Raw genomic sequence first — 16,198 nt, forward strand, 5'->3', positions numbered from 1 at the left:
TGTCGTGTGTAGTGGTGTGTTGTGTAGTGTTGTGGTGTGTAGTGTTGTATAGTGTTGTGTAGTGGTGTGTAGTGTTGGGTAGTGTGTGGTGTAGTGTTGTGGTGTGTAGTGTTGTGTAGTGTGTGGTGTAGTGTTGTGGTGTGTAGTGTTGTGTAGTGTGTGGTGTGTAATGTAGTGGTGTGTTGTGTAGTGTCGTGTGTAGAGTTGTGTAGTGGTGTGTTGTGTTGTGGTGTGTAGTGTTGTGTAGTGTGTGGTGTAGTGTTGTGGTGTGTAGTGTTGTGTAGTGTGTTGTGTAGTGTCGTGTGTAGAGTTGTGTAGTGGTGTGCTGTGTAGTGTTGTGGTGTGTTGTGTAGTGTGTGGTGTAGTGTTGTGGTGTGTAATGTAGTGGTGTGTTGTGTAGTGTCGTGTGTAGAGTTGTGTAGTGGTGTGGTGTGTAGTGTTGTGTAGTGTGTGGTATAGTGTTGTGGTGTGTAATGTAGTGGTGTGCTGTGTAGTGTTGTGGTGTGTAGTGTTGTGTAGTGTTTGGTGTAGTGTTGTGGTGTGTAATGTAGTGGTGTGCTGTGTAGTGTTGTGGTGTGTTGTGTAGGACAGCACTACGAGTTGTGTGGGTGTAAAGCTGCTGATCGCATGTTACAACGTTTCCACTGGATCAGATCAGATCAGATCAGATGATGTCGGCAGGAATCGGACATAACACCACAGTAGGCTGTTACAGTCTATTAAACTAGGCAGGAACATAAAGCGTCTGGTTTATTGCTTGGGAATTATAACTTCATCGACTGTCAGCGTGGCAGCGTAAAACTGAAACTAACAACGAAACACACACACACAAACAACTACATTCTCGGAATAGCGCTGAAATGTCAGGCGTGTGTGTTTGGAGGGGGAATTTAGTTTCTACTGCTTCTTCTTCTCGGCTCCTGTTCTTTTGACTCTGCCATGGAAACCATCCAGACCAACCAAGACGACAAGAAGTTGAACGAGTGTTTTGAGAGGACCGTTTCAGCTCTAACCGTGGACGATGTGTACAACATTGCCAAGCTGATCGGCTCCGACGTGGAGAAGCTCATCGACAACTATGGCAGAACGAGTGTTGAGAGTTTGGTGCCGAAAATAGTGAAAGTGCTGGAGCTCTTGGAGAGTTTCACAGCCAGCTACCACACACAGAAATCTAAAGAGGAGAGTCTACTCAGGGCGTTTGAAACACTACAGGTTCAACAGCACGAGTGCAACAAGACGGACGTTCGCGTAAGACACACACACACACACACACACACACACACACACGGTACGACATTTCACACACAAAAATGTTACAGTTTGACAACCACGTTTTGTTTGGTTTGTTTTCTAGCCCAGACTGTAGCGTCAATATAACGAAAGAAATGTACATTATCCTAGCCTTAGCTCTCAGGCAGCATCCCAAATGCCTCCCTACTTCCTACATTAGTGCACTCCATAGTGTATGACACAATGTTGTGCTCACTATATAGGCTATAATGTACAGTAGGGAGCCATATTGGATTAAGTACGCTATAATAACTGCTAGGTCTAACCGTGTTGAGTGTGAATGCAGCTTTTACAAGTGTTTCATCATTCAAAAGGATTTCTCACACACAGCAAGTTGGAAGTGTGTGACTGGCTTTCCTCACCAACACAGAGTCTGGCTTTTCTAAAGCAAAGCAGTCTGTTTTTTCTTTACCATGCCTTTACAGAATCCCCAGTGTTGCGAGTTAAAATGGACACATACTGTGTTAGATAGATGACTGCTGAACAACTGTGTAACCCCGGAGATTTGAATGTCAAATGTGGCCATCATAAGCGAGCAGCTGCAGAACATGTACACAAAAGAAGTCCATTAAGTTCAGAATTGACATGTCTGAGCCAGGAGAACATAATGTTCAGGCTGCCAGGTCTGTATGACAAAAACAACCCAATGAGCAAAAAAACAAACAAAAACAAAAAACCTACCCAAAATAGCATAACCGATCACATTAAATCTCATATACTCTTTAAAATGTCAACATTTTGACTATTATGAGTATGAAATAATGTGCTTTGCATGAATACCAAATTATACAATATTAACATTTTGTTGCATTATAACCTGGAACTGAAATTTAATTAATTGGGTTTTTATGTCAGGAATCTACACAAAATAACGTGTCGGGGGACACCCTGGATAAGGTGCCAACCCATCGCAGGGCACAGTTGCACACACATTCACACACTACTAACAAAAGTTGTCCGTTGCTGTGAAAGCCCTAATTTAATTGCCATAAAAAATCACACAATGACTTGAATGCAGTCGGTCTGTGTGCAATTTGTGTCACTTATCTATCTCAATGTAAATACACCTGTTCCTGGAAGATTTCAGATATTATCAGAGAACATCTTTAAACAAACAGCATCGTGAAGACTAATGAACTATCAACACAAGTCTGGATTCTGCCAGCTGGGTTGGGTGGGGGGCTGGCAGAATCATGACACCAGGAGCCTAGATAAGATTTGTCCACCAAAAGCCAGTGATTGAGTAAGGAGGGTATTAGTCAGAGGAGCAACCAAGAGGTCAAGGCTAATGCTCAGTATGATGCTACCATCACCATGCTTCACTATGGGCTTGGTGTAAAATCGTACTCTTCCTAAATGAATTGAGTGACTGTAAGCTCTTAAAATTCATCCCAAAGATGTTCAGTGGGATTGAGGTCATAGGTTTTGTGCAGACCATTCAAGTTCTTCCACTCCAACATCAGCAAACCACGTCTTTCTTTATGGACCTTGCTTTGTGCACATGCTGGAACAGATTTGTTCCCAATATAATAATGATATTGATAATTAAAAATGTATTTCATTATTATTGAAACCTTGTCTTTACATGATTTCTTTAGAACTGTTTTAGATCACTTTTGCTTAGTAATGTATATTTACTGCAGTTACAATTTCTTATTTCTATCAATACATTTCATCTGTTAATTCGTTACATTTTATTCAGTATGATTTAATCATAACCACCATAACCTACATTTGTGTATAATAGGCAATGCATTTACTCTTTGCAAACAAAAATCAGCTTACTATTTCGCTTAAATCATATTATTGAGTTGAGGTGAATCCCTTTTATAAGTGTTCTCATAATTCTTTGTTGTGGTTGTTTTTGTTGTTGCTTTATCAGTTAAATCTGATGTTTGTCTGTCTTCATCTCTATAAGTTGTTGTGCATGTGTTTTGTCTGTTTATAAAGCTCATGTAACCCATGTACTGTAAATGGTCTCTTTCCCTCTACTAAACATGGAAATATTGATACAAGCTTATTATATAAATTGAATCCCCTGAATTCCCAGGATCAGATTTACATTTCTCACTCTCATATCATGTTAGTTTCAATATGGTTACACAATATCCTTTAAGATGAATTGTATGAATTGTATGTATTATTCAGTTAATTGAATAACTAAATAGTAAGCTGAGAATTTAAGGGTTTAAATATGTCTATGCAGAATACAAATTATATACATATTATTTTAATATGTATATTTAAAGGTTTAGTTTTGTTATCAAAAACATTTTGTTAAAAATTCATTCTGGTTATTTCCCATGAGCAGTTCTCTCACAGTTTCAATACCACTGAATTAATGTATGCAAAAAGCCCAACCTTCAGCCCGCAGACAAATTCAGCACACAGCACTATTTCAAACATAACCCAATTCCACAGGACAATTTAAAATCCCGATATTGGAAGATTTAGATTCTATACAAACAACAAATAACTCAATTGCTAGACTTAGTTTCATATAATTTAAAGTGGTTCACAGAGCTCACCTCTCTAGGAGTAAACTGTCTAAAATATATCCCAATGTTCCTGACATATGTGAAAAATGCAAACTTTCGCCCTGTAACCTGAGTCATATGTTTGCACTCTGTCCCAAACTGCAGAACTTTTGGAACTCTTTCTTTGAAACTATATCTGACGTTCTTAAAATCAAATTGGATTTCTGTCCTTTAATTGCCATCTTTGGTGTTTCATCTCAGTGTCAGCCTCTGAACCTTAAACAAGCTAGTGTTGTGGCCTTTGCATCGTTACCTGCTCGGCGCAGAATATTGTTGTCTTGGACCTCTCCACAACCCCCTTCTATATAAGTCTGGCTTAAAGACTTAATGTTCTTTTTAAAACCTGAAAAAATCAAGTACAACATCAGAGGCAGGGGTGACTCATTTTTGGGAAAATGGCAACAATTTATTACGTACTTCAATGATGTACGCACCCTGGAGGTGGATTGAGGAGAGGTAGACAGTAAACACTAATCATCTTACCCTTTTATTTTTTTTCGGTGTGATCAGCTAGGCATATACAGCATGTAAAAACTGTTCACAGTCATGCATCTGTGTTGCTTGAGTCTCTCAAGAGTGTGTTCCAGCAGTGAGTGACAGTGTGTGTGTTCCAGCAATGACTGACAGTGTGTGTGTGTGTTTAGCAGGAATGGCAGCAGAAGGAACAGAAATTGAGGCTGGAGATGGAGGCATTGCAGAAGGAGGTGCTGCACCTACAGGAGGAGAACCAAGAACTGCTGGGTCGCCTGCAGAGCTCCCTCTCTAAAGAAGGTGAACTGTGCAGAAGACACAACTTCAACACCAATCACACGTACACACACAACGCTTCTAAGCCATACATCAGTGTTAGCACTGCTGCATCACACAATGTTTCTGAAACCTCATGTTTATGAATAACAAAGACTTCTGGAGAAGGTGAATCTCTGGTGGAATGCAGATGACGAACAGGTGATCAAACAAAACCAAATTGCCTACTGCACAAGCATAACATGTCACTGTGGAGGTCTGGTAATATGTTTAAACTGCTAAGTGTTTAGTCACATGGGTAAGGTGTGTAGGTCTTGACTCACCAAAGTGTTACAGTTAGTGTAAGATGTTAGAATTTTAAATAAAATGTGTTATAATCATTATTATGTTATAAAGGCATTGGGAATTTTTTACATTAATATCCATACTCCAGAAAGATCATCTAAGATTGCATGACTACATAGTGTGATCAAGTTAGTAGTTTAAGCAATTATTAGTTTCATTATTATTAGTTTTAAGCATCTAATATTGGAATTTAACAACTGCAGGGCAATGTTGAAATTTTTGTCTGAGATGATCAAATGCATTACAGATGCAGTTGATAAGGATTACATTATGTTAGGTTGTTGTTTAAATGAGAGTGATTCACACTTGCAGCTTGTCCAGTTATTAAGTGATAGTTATGCGGGGGGGTTAGAATTACACATGGGTGTATCATTTATTCATTCATTCATCTTCAGTAACAGCTTTATCCTGGTCACAGATGCGGTAGTTCTGGGTTTATCCCGAGAACACTGGGCGTGAAGTGAGAATACACCCTGGGGACCCCAGTCCATCTCAGGACACCACACACACATTCACACTTTCACACATTTCTCACACCTAGGGTCAATTTAACATCTATGTTGACTATAGCCAGTCCACCTACTGGCATGTTTTTGAAAGCTGGGAGGGAACCTAGAAAAGGAGGGAAGCCTTACAGCAATTGAGAGAACATGCAAAACTCCACACAGACAATAACCTGAACTCAGGATCGAGCCAGGGACCCTGGAACTGTGAGGCAGGAATGCTACCTGCTGTCCCATGGTGCCATCACATGGGTGTAATAATACTGATTTCTCCCACTGAGACCTCTTGAAATGATTTCTGCTAACAGTATTTTAACTCGTCCCCTCAGACCGTACACAGCGTCAGGAGAGAGAGGTGATGCTCAAACTTAAAGAGGTGGTGGATAAACAGCGTGACGAGCTCCGAGCCAAAGTGCAGGAGATATCCAAGATGTCTAAAGAGGTGGAAGCGGTATGGCAACCAATACACACACGCACACACTCACTCAAATATACACCACTAGGGCTGTATTCAGAGGTTAGTTAAGCAACTAGACTTAGTTAGAGCTCAGAATTAAGTTGTGCTCGAGGCGTGTGCATGGAGCGGAATTTGAGCCAAACTTAGGTGTGTCTCAATTATTGGCCATGTGAACAGTTTCAAGTATCTGTAATATTTCCATTTTTGCAGACTTTATAACTTAAATATATATTTCCTGCTTTTCCTCCAGTACTTTCTGCAGCATGCCAGTCGTTACTTATCACACCGAAGTCGAGGAAAACTGGACTGGATAAAATACCTGAATATGACACACTTTCGAATTGAAGCAAATCAACCATAATGTAGTGCACCTTATAACTGGCTGAGAAACTATTGTAGCTGTCTTTTTACAGTGGCTCCAAACACATACGCAAAAATCTGCTATTAAAAAAAACAAAAAAAATTACTCATCTTTAAATACAGAGATGAAATGCTAATATTTCCAACAACCCTATTCTTTCTCTGATGCGGGTTGCAGCTAATTCTGAGCGTTTCATTTTATAGATGAGTACTTTTTTTGTTTTTCTTCTAACAGGAATGCATGCCATGTGTGTGGGAATGCCTGCTTGCATAGACATAAAAATAATATTTTAACATCTTAACCTTATCATACTTCACAAAATATTGAGCTCAGAATGCCTTTTTAGAACTAATTTTACAAGAGTAGCCTACTTGAATAAGAAGATAATTAACTTGAAATCCACGATTTCATGACTGGCCCTCAGACTGCAAGGCACTAGCAAGCAGTGGACATGTACCATCTTGTTTTGGTCATCAGTCATTGAGGTCTATAGAAACCGATCATCAAAATAATAACGTTAAACTTTTGCCTCACAACTCCAGGGATGGGGGTTTGAATCCCGTCTCCACCCTGTGTGCGCAGTGTTTGCATGTTCTCCCTGTGCTTTGGAGGTTTCCTCCGGTTTCTCTGGTTTCCATCCCCAGTCCAAAGACATGCGTTGTAGGCTGATTGGCATTTCCAAATTGTCTGTAGAGTGTGAAAGGGTGTGTGAATGTGTGTGTGATTGTGCCCCGATGGGTTGGCACCCCGTCCAGGGTGTCCACTGCCTTGTGCCCCGAGTCCCCTGGGATAGGCTCCCCCCAGACCCAGACCTATATAGGATAAGCGGTATAGAAAATGGAAGGATGGATAGAAATACGTGTCACTAAGTAAACAAAATGGCTCTAAAATCTGTTGTTCTGTTTAATTCTATCTTGTATTGTGTCTCCTTTAAGTGTTAAAGGTTGTAAATGGGTTCCTGTCTCAGTGATTTTGTCCATCACTGGTTACTGGTGAACTTTCTTGAGCTGTGAATTCAGTATCACTAGCTGACTGTTTTGTTCTAACCGCAATATTCCATCCTGAAATTAATGTTTCGAGCAATGTAAATACACAATAACGTATGAAACGCCATTTTTGCCTATTTATATTTAGGAAAGAGTCAGGAACTGAACACACAAATTACAAATACTCACTGCAGATCTTGATGGCAGGACTTCTAGTTAGTCATGATCCAAGAAAACACCCCAAAAAATCTAGCAAAAAAATCCCCCCTGAGCTTTGGTTAACCTGCTTCTCCTTTATAATAAGAAATGTACTGTATACTACTGTACTATCACAGTGTTGATTTACAGGCTGGTATTAATGCGAGTACATTCAAGATTATTAAATTGAAACATAGTTGCATAGATGACTTGGAGAGTTCATGACTTCAGCTTAAAATGTTTAAAATGTATTTCGAAAATGTATTTTTGTATTTTGAAAATGTATTTTCTAAAATTGTTTTTGCTTTTAGCAATAACATACAAACTGATAGCAAAAAAAAGTGTGGTTTTAACAGTCCACTTTAAAAAAAAAAAACTTTTGGCATTTTCTGTCTGAAAATTGAAAAGTTTAGCTTGAAGACAAGTACTTGTTTTAACGTTGGTCTAGATGCACAAAAACAGCAACCACGGAGTGTCATGAAACGGGCGTGCTGGTGGATGCAAGTCCAGTAAAAGGCTTTTATGAGAGGCAGACAGACAAATCCAAATCGTGCCCGAAAATCAAAGTCCAAAAACAGGCAAGGGTCAGGCGATGTACAAACAGCAATAGGAAGGACAATCCAAAAGGAAAAACCATGAAGCTAAACACTGACGCAATACTGCACGGGGAACAAAGACACACGATGGGTTTAAATACACAGATTAATCAAGGGGGGAGTGGGAACAGGTGAGACAGACATGACATGTGAAGGATACAACCAATGACAAGACTGGGGATGAGGCAGGACATGAACGAAAACAAAACACGCATGTTAACATAAACAAAACGTAACCCGGAGGAACTACACACAAGTAACTTTAATGATCTGAATGTGCCAACCAGAATATCAAGATAACATAGCCAAATCTTAATACAAATAACTTGTCTCACATAAAGACTGACATTTAAAAAAAAAAAAAAAAAAAGAAGTCGCTAAATAAAGCACTAATAAAGAACATCTGAGTAATGAGAGTAATGGCTAATGTGTGTGATTGTTGGTGTACTGTACAGTTCAGATTAGTTCAGCTACTGTCTCGTAGCCAGCAATGTGTTTCAGATAAAGAAACACATCAGATGATCAGGTTTCAAGTTACTGTGCACTTGGCAGTATAACACAGTCAAAGGCCAAAAGCTTAACCGCAGCCTGCCACACCTTTTTACAAGAGACAAGTCTGAACAAAAATCTTCCACACAGATTGTGCTTGTGTGTCTTTTTTTTTTTTTAACATTGTCTTTTTAACAAATATTCTGACATTGCACAATGTGTTTCTCAGAACCTGTTGGAATGCAGCGTTCATAAAGCACACTATTGTGTGTTACACGGTGTTTTTAAAAATTGCCTAAAGTAAACATTTCCAAACAATCACAAAAAGCCAGCGAGCGATTCAGTGTTAGTCAGTGATTAATTCAACTTCAATTGCTTAACCCTCAGATTAGCAAAAAAGAAGTAGATTCTATCTATAAATACGGTCATAGCATGACCATAAAGGAATTGTATGATTGTATGATATAGTACAGTTGTTTCTGTTCATTATAATATGTGTAACATATAGTTGATTGGAAACATAAAATAAATGTACATGTATTGTGGTGGTGTGTTTTGTGTGACAGCTTCAGGAGCAGTTGGATCGCTTTATGAAGATGAACGGAGAGCTGCGGAGTAAACAGAACATGATGCAAGTTCAGCTGAAGAGTGCTGCAGAAAGGAGGGTAGACCTCGAGGTTGACCTGAGTGAGAAAGACAAAGAGATAGAGCGACTTGTCGCAAAGCTGGAGCAGGCCAAGGCAGACACTGCTCCTAACACGGTAATAACTGGTGTGTGTGTGTGTGTGTGTGTGTGTGTGAGAGAGAGAGAGAGAGAGAAAGAGAGAGTAGATTAAAAATCTTCATCAAGTAAAATTATACTCTAAAACCGGATAGTTCATTTAACTCAAAAAATTTGAGGAAACTAATTAACCTCAAAATTTTTACTTTGATAAATCAATTTCTTTAAGCCAAATACACTTAAATATAACAAAAATGTTACTCAAACTTTCTGATTTAAAATGATTTTTTGTTATATTTAAGTGTATTTGGCTTAAAGAAATTGATTTATCAACTTAAATTTTTTTAGGTAATTGGTTTCCTCAAATTTATTAAGTTAAATTAACTTATCCGGTTTTATAGTGTACTAGAGGACTCACATCCCCTGGTCATCCAAAAATAACTTTAAAAAAGTATTAGAGTAGTGAAAAGGCTACTCAAGCATTTATGCATTCAAATTATATAGCACCTTTCTAACACCCAAGGTCACATTAAGTACATAACTCAAAGTAACAACATACAGTAAACATTGTGTTAATGTTAAACAGAAATAGATTTACATTTCAGAACAAGCACTGATGATGGGAATCAAATCAAAACCACTCGAGTAAATAAATGGAGACATTAAACCCATGTATTAAATTCACTGTATGGCCAAAAGTGTTAAAGCCAAATAACTTTTTGGCATGCAGCCATGGATGCTTTGTCTGCAGTGAGTTGCTGGTTGCCTTCAAAAGTCAGTCTGTTGACCTTAATGTGTGTGGCAATGTGATTGGTAAAAAAAAAAAAAACATTTAAATGTCAGTAGAAAACCGACCGAGCTCAAGAATTTCTAATGAGCAAAATAAGCAGAACATCCATTAGAACTGAAAACAGGGAAAAAACAGCTGTAGCAAAGTGAAAGTACCGTTTTCTCTTTACAAGTTTACTTGAGTACAAGTAAAAAAATGTTAAGTGAATGTAAGACATTAAATATAGTGCTGCACCTGATGTTTAAAACACACCCAAAGTTGTTATAAAGCAGGGAAATAAATAATTCATGATGTCTTGTCACACCGAACACTCAATATACTAGAATCAGTCCAGGTTATGATGAATTTAGGGATTTTTTCAGTGTAATCGTTGCCAAGTCACGAGACATGAATTAGTCACATGTTATAAAAAATATTGCTGTATCATTCTACTACAGACTTCCTCTCTTTTACAACTGTGTACTTGGTTTGAACATCATCAGGACTATTTATTGTCTTTTTCTACTACAGAACAGTCCAGCTGTTGACATGACATATAAGGTGACGGTTGACCCGAATAAGCCGTGCTTCACCAAGCAGGAAGTGCGAGACATTTTGTTTGAGAGGAATGAGCTAAAGGCCAATCTCTTCCTGGTGCAAGAAGAGCTCGCCTTCTACCAGCGGTGAGAGAGAGAGAGAGAGAGAGAGACATACTAACACACACACAAATTTTAAAGACAATAAAACATTTGTTCATACAGAAATAGAAAAAGTACATGTTTGGTTATTGACCTCATTGTTTTTGGTGTGTGGTTTAGCTTAGTTAAGTATTGACAGGAATGTCATCAAACCAGTATTATATATATATATATATATATATATATATATATATATATATATATATATATATATATATATATATATACACACACACACACACACACACACATATATATATATATATATATATATATATATATATATATATATATATATATATATATATATATATTACAAATATTTGTATTTAATTTATAAAATAAAAATGTTAGCATGTTTTAGTTTACATTCGATCCATTTTTAGTAGATTTGTCAGTAGATCTGTAGAGATATTTTTTTTTATCTTGAACTATATTTCAGTTCTCAGGACAGATTAAAGGTTGTGGATGGATTATTTTTGTGAATGTGTTTGAGATGTCAATAATGGCCTAAAATTTAATTTTGATTCTACAATGCTGTATGAACAAATTTGTATTGTTACAACAATATTGCAACATGTGCAACAAAAAAAAAAAAGAATAATTTTCGTCGGTTTACTTCATTTGTTAGTTTCTGAGGCAATATTTCACATTTTAGGTTACACAGATGGACATAAGTTTCACATGCATTTGTTATATTATATTGTAATATAATTGAATATAATATTTTGTGTAAAAATAGATTTTAGTATAGTTTTTTTATGTGGCAGCCTTCAAGAAGTATGAATATTATAATATTATTTTATTTTTTGTGTATGAAAACGTTTTCTGTAGTCACAAAAAATAAACCAGCACCCAACTGACATATTACTGCAAGAAAATGTTAAATATATGTTCTGTGTAATTTTTTCATCTCTTCTAATTAATTCACTTTGCATTTGTGCAACTGGATTAAAATGTTTGGGTGAAACTGATTTGTTTAGAAGGACATGAAAAGCACAATGTCTGCCTTTGTATTATTCCTTCTCTACACTATTGCACCTCTTTCAGCAGTCTGCTCTCTGATACTAATGAGACATTAACTGGAATCCTCACTTGTGTGAAATCACAGGGAGATCCTGAATGATGAGAGATATCCCGGCTTCTTACTGGGAGCAGTGCGTGGCGCTATAAAGAAACAGAGGACCATCATTAAGGCCAAAATGCTGGGTATACCAGAGGATGACTGCAGCAGGTAGAACAGAAAATGAGTCATTTTGTGACATTCTGCAGTTACTGTAATGTGATTTTCAACATTTGTATTTGTGTCCAATAGTGATGAAGAGAAAGGACCTTTGTTTGAGAAGAGAAAGGATGAAGACTGCCCTGACAGCAAACCTCCAGAATCACGGATCAGAACCCTGTAAGTTACTCATCTACTGTACCTGTGATTCAAGACCGTAAGACTAACATCTTAATAAACATTCACATTTAAGCTACTGGTGGAAGAATGTGTTGGTTATGAGAGAGTGGTGGACAGTGACTATAGAAAATTGGCTTTCACTTTTACAAACACTGTCAAAATACCAGCGTAGATCAGTATGTGTACATGTAACACAGTCTGAACAGCATGTCATGCTGCATTCTCATGTTAAAGCACGTTACACACCAAAATTCTTAGTGGTAAATAAACTCTTATTTGGGCTGCAAGTAATACAAAATTATTCTGTCAGTTTCAAAGAAAATAGTCTTGTTGTGCTTGATCATTTGATCAGTTTACACTTGTACAAAGAGTACGAGGTTTTGTACTCTTTGTATTAACATTTTTGGTTAAACTTTAACCAGTGAGTTGTGTAAAAAAAACCTCTAGACTTAGAAAATCAAAGTGTAAGGTATACGTGAACTGAGAAATATTAGTGACTTTATTTGGTTTTTGAAAAAACAACCAACCAAACAAACAAATCTAACTCTAACTGGAGAAGGCCGATCTGAATCACTCTAATTAGGGACACTGGGTAGCAAACAACATACATTAGACTTACAATTAATATATTAGCATCTATCTAGTAATATCATCTATCTAGTACAAATCTACTGTATGTATACACATTGGAAAAAGAAAGAATCCGTATGTGTACATAGGTACCATGTGAATTGACTGAGTTACATTGATACAATTTGTGTTTGTACATCCAACATGATTTGATTATGTATTTCAAAGCCCTGGAATAAAATTGAACTCGACACATTCATCTTAGCTCAGGACCAAACTCGGGATGTTGGCATTGTCAGGCAGCAGCATTACCTAGTGTGTTACTGTGCTACACATGAGTAAATCAAGTTAATTTAGTTCTGTAGTAATTTCTTCCTGTCAGTGGCAATGTCCTCATGAGATTTTCTAATGTAATTGGATCGCGTTAATACTGCCTGAGTTGATCACACTCACTTCATAATTCCGTTATGTATCAGACTTGTTTAAATTAAATGAATTAGTATAGGTGATGAAATCATGTTTTGATGAGAAATGTAATTTTTGATTAATGTTTTATTTATATTTACAATATTTTCTAAACCTGACTGACCGCATCCGAACAACAAAGTGCGTTTGATTTTATTAAAACACTAATTAATATCTCCATTGGAATCTGAGCATGGATGATGAAGAAGTCTTTAAGTACTGTACAAATGCCTAGGTAATTATCTATCAATGTGATATTATCAAATTATCAGAGTTATGTGCAGCCACAATTCCAAAAAAGTTGGGATGCTGTGTGAAATGTAAATAAAAACAGAATGCAATGATTTGCAAGTCTCATAAACACATATGTTATTCACAGTAGAACATTTCAGATGTTTAAACTCAGTGAATGTACCATTTTAAGGGGAAAAGAAGATAATTTTGAAATTGATGGTCGCAACACATCTCAAAAAAGTTGGGACGGGGGCAAGAAAAGGCTGGAAAAGTAAGTGTTACTAAATAGAAAGAGCTGGAGGAACATTTTGCAACTGATCCGGTTTTAGAGCAACATATGCTTCCATCCAGATTCCATCCCATCTTTACTTCTGAAAGCCTCTCTAAGATACTCTTTTTATACCCAATCATGGTACTGACCTGTTGCCAATTAACCTCCAGCCGTTTCTTTTTAGTAACACTTACTTTTCCATGCTTTTGTTGCTCCGTCCCAACTTTTTTGAGATGTGTTGCGGCCATCAAATTCAAAAAGACCTTATTTTTTTCTTAAAATGGTACATTTACTCAGTTTAAACATTTGATATGTTTTCTATGCTCTATTGTGAATAACATATGGGTTTATGAGATTTGCATTCTGTTTTCATTTACATTTCACACAGTGTCACAACTTTTTTGGAATTGGGGTTGTATGTTTAATTAATTGAGAAAGACAAACATCATGATCACACAGTCCAGTTTATTTACCATTCCCCAAGTCTAGTGGATGTTGATGTGCAGATGGCTGAAATAAAGAAACACTGCTGGTGTTCATTTAGTGAAGTGTTAATTCAACACTATGGATGTTAATTTAACACTGCTATTTTTACTGTATAATAATACTGGCAAAAACAAATGGGCTAGATTTGAATTTATATTATATACATAAGCTCCAGAAGTGAATGTCTGTAGATGTGAACAAAATGTTCTTCCCCTTTTTTATAAGACAACCTGTAGGTCATTTCCTCTGACTGAAGGACTCTTATCTCGTGCTGACAGTATGAAAAGTCTTATTTTAAACTGTATTTGTGCTCAGAGGAAATTCCCCTCCCTCTCTCTGACCTCATCACTGATTAAAGTCGTATGTTTTCTGCCCGCTCTCTCAGCTTTGGCTACCTGAGCCGCTCAGGCAGTGATAGGAGTGGACATCAGATCAACAGTTCTGCGTGGGAAATCATCAACACAGAGGAGCACCTACCGGAAGTGGAGAATGGGCCTGGAGGCTCTCCCTGAGAACTTTCATATTTTTCTCCATTCACCGCACCAGGGAAGAGTGTGGACCAAACCAAACTAAATAAAAACATATGTACAGAGATGTATAGCTCAGCAATGAAATCAAATTAGTAAGGGTTTTTTATGCTGTTTTGTGCCAGAAGGCTGTAATTTTGAACCACAGGACTGGTGGGCTGATAGGGTTAGACCCCAAAATCTTAACTGTTCAGGGACAATGTACAGATGTGCTGACTGAGATTCCTGTCAAAGATGCGATTTCTGTAGAAAAACAAAACAAAAAGCTCAAACACAGAAGTAACATGAAATTAAAAAGACATCATGGAGAACTTTTGGTTGTATGAGAGTAGTTTGGTAACAAAATGGAGAAAAGAAGAGAGGATAGATAATACCATAATCAGTAATTATAACTATCTTTGTCACCGTAATGGTGTTTATTAATTAAATATTAAAAAGAAAGCACTGGAAATGAGCACAAACATTTTATTTTGTATACTAAAAATCTGTATTTGTAACAGATAGTGTACTTTTAGTTTGGTGTTAATATGATATACACTGTAAATGTATATGAGGAAACAGCAGCAGTATGTTATACAAAAGTTTAATTTTTTAGTATTTTTTTTGTAAAGATTGTATTTTAGTATGATCTTTAAAGCCAAAGATGCCAGCTTATATTAGAACAATCAGCAAAGATAATCACGCTGGTGCTCTTTTCTGCCAGCAGGGGGCATTACAAAGTTTGATATTTTTTGGTGTTAATTTTCGGTTAATTCATAGGACATTTGGTTTGTGCTTTTGAATTGACTCAACTTGACGATGATATTGTTTTAATGTTGTTGTTTTTTTCCCCCAATAATCTGAAATAGTAAATCACTAATTTGTACAGACGTATGTAATGCTTTTCACCATTTGTGTTCAGACACAACATCTTTCTTTAAACAAATTGTATTCTTTTAGTTTATGAGACTCTATTGAAGTGGTCTGTGTATTTAAATGCAATAGAACCCGGATAAAGTATAAACGTATATAAAGGATGGCTTTCATCCTTAAAATTTTGCATGAGAATCAGTTTGCCAGCTTATGTTTAGATGTATTAATAACTGGTAAGGTGAAGAACCTGCTGGACATGAGCTAGATTAAAACTCTAACCCTAAACATTTGTTGGAAGGTCAAAGATTTTCAGAAATGTGAGTTTTTGTGTGATGTCATTTTAAGGAAGCCTCCGTTTCCTTTAGAGAAGATCAGACAGAATAGTCTGGTGTTCAGAAAGACACCAAGACTACCTCTGTCCTGTTTATACCCATTTAAACATACTGCACTTATTATTTGCTCAGAGTGAACGTTGCTATTTTTGTATGGATGTGTACAATACTTGCCTTTGCAATATAAATCTGAATAAATTTTTAGTAAATAAAGTAAATAAAGTGTTTGTAGGTTTTCAGAAGTGATTGTAGGTTTCCTTTTTATTCTGAGCTGTATTCCATTCTTATGTTGTATTGACTTATATTCCTTACTACATAGTGAGAGGGATGACATCTGGTGTGCTCACCCCCATACAAGAAAA

At 36.8% G+C, this 16,198-nt stretch overlaps 1 protein-coding gene across 2 annotated transcripts; it reads left to right on the forward strand.

Moving 5' to 3' along the window:
• Nucleotides 1-587: 587 nt before the first annotated feature.
• Nucleotides 588-16,078, forward strand: rilp (Rab interacting lysosomal protein). 2 transcript variants are annotated; one of them, XM_017490534.3, is made up of 8 exons: nucleotides 588-1,248; nucleotides 4,472-4,598; nucleotides 5,752-5,873; nucleotides 9,076-9,270; nucleotides 10,531-10,682; nucleotides 11,809-11,931; nucleotides 12,013-12,099; nucleotides 14,511-16,078. In XM_017490534.3, exons 1-8 carry the CDS (start codon nucleotides 940-942, stop codon nucleotides 14,635-14,637), a joined length of 1,242 nt encoding a protein of 413 aa, XP_017346023.1. In that variant the 5' UTR covers nucleotides 588-939; the 3' UTR covers nucleotides 14,638-16,078. The 2 variants fall into 2 exon arrangements, with proteins under 2 accessions (XP_017346023.1, XP_017346024.1); XM_017490535.3 differs by having other exon boundaries at nucleotides 590-1,248; nucleotides 4,475-4,598.
• The last annotated feature ends 120 nt before the right edge of the window (nucleotides 16,079-16,198 follow it).

This window comes from Ictalurus punctatus, chromosome 17 (assembly GCF_001660625.3).
Source record: "Ictalurus punctatus breed USDA103 chromosome 17, Coco_2.0, whole genome shotgun sequence".
NCBI lineage: Eukaryota > Metazoa > Chordata > Actinopteri > Siluriformes > Ictaluridae > Ictalurus > Ictalurus punctatus.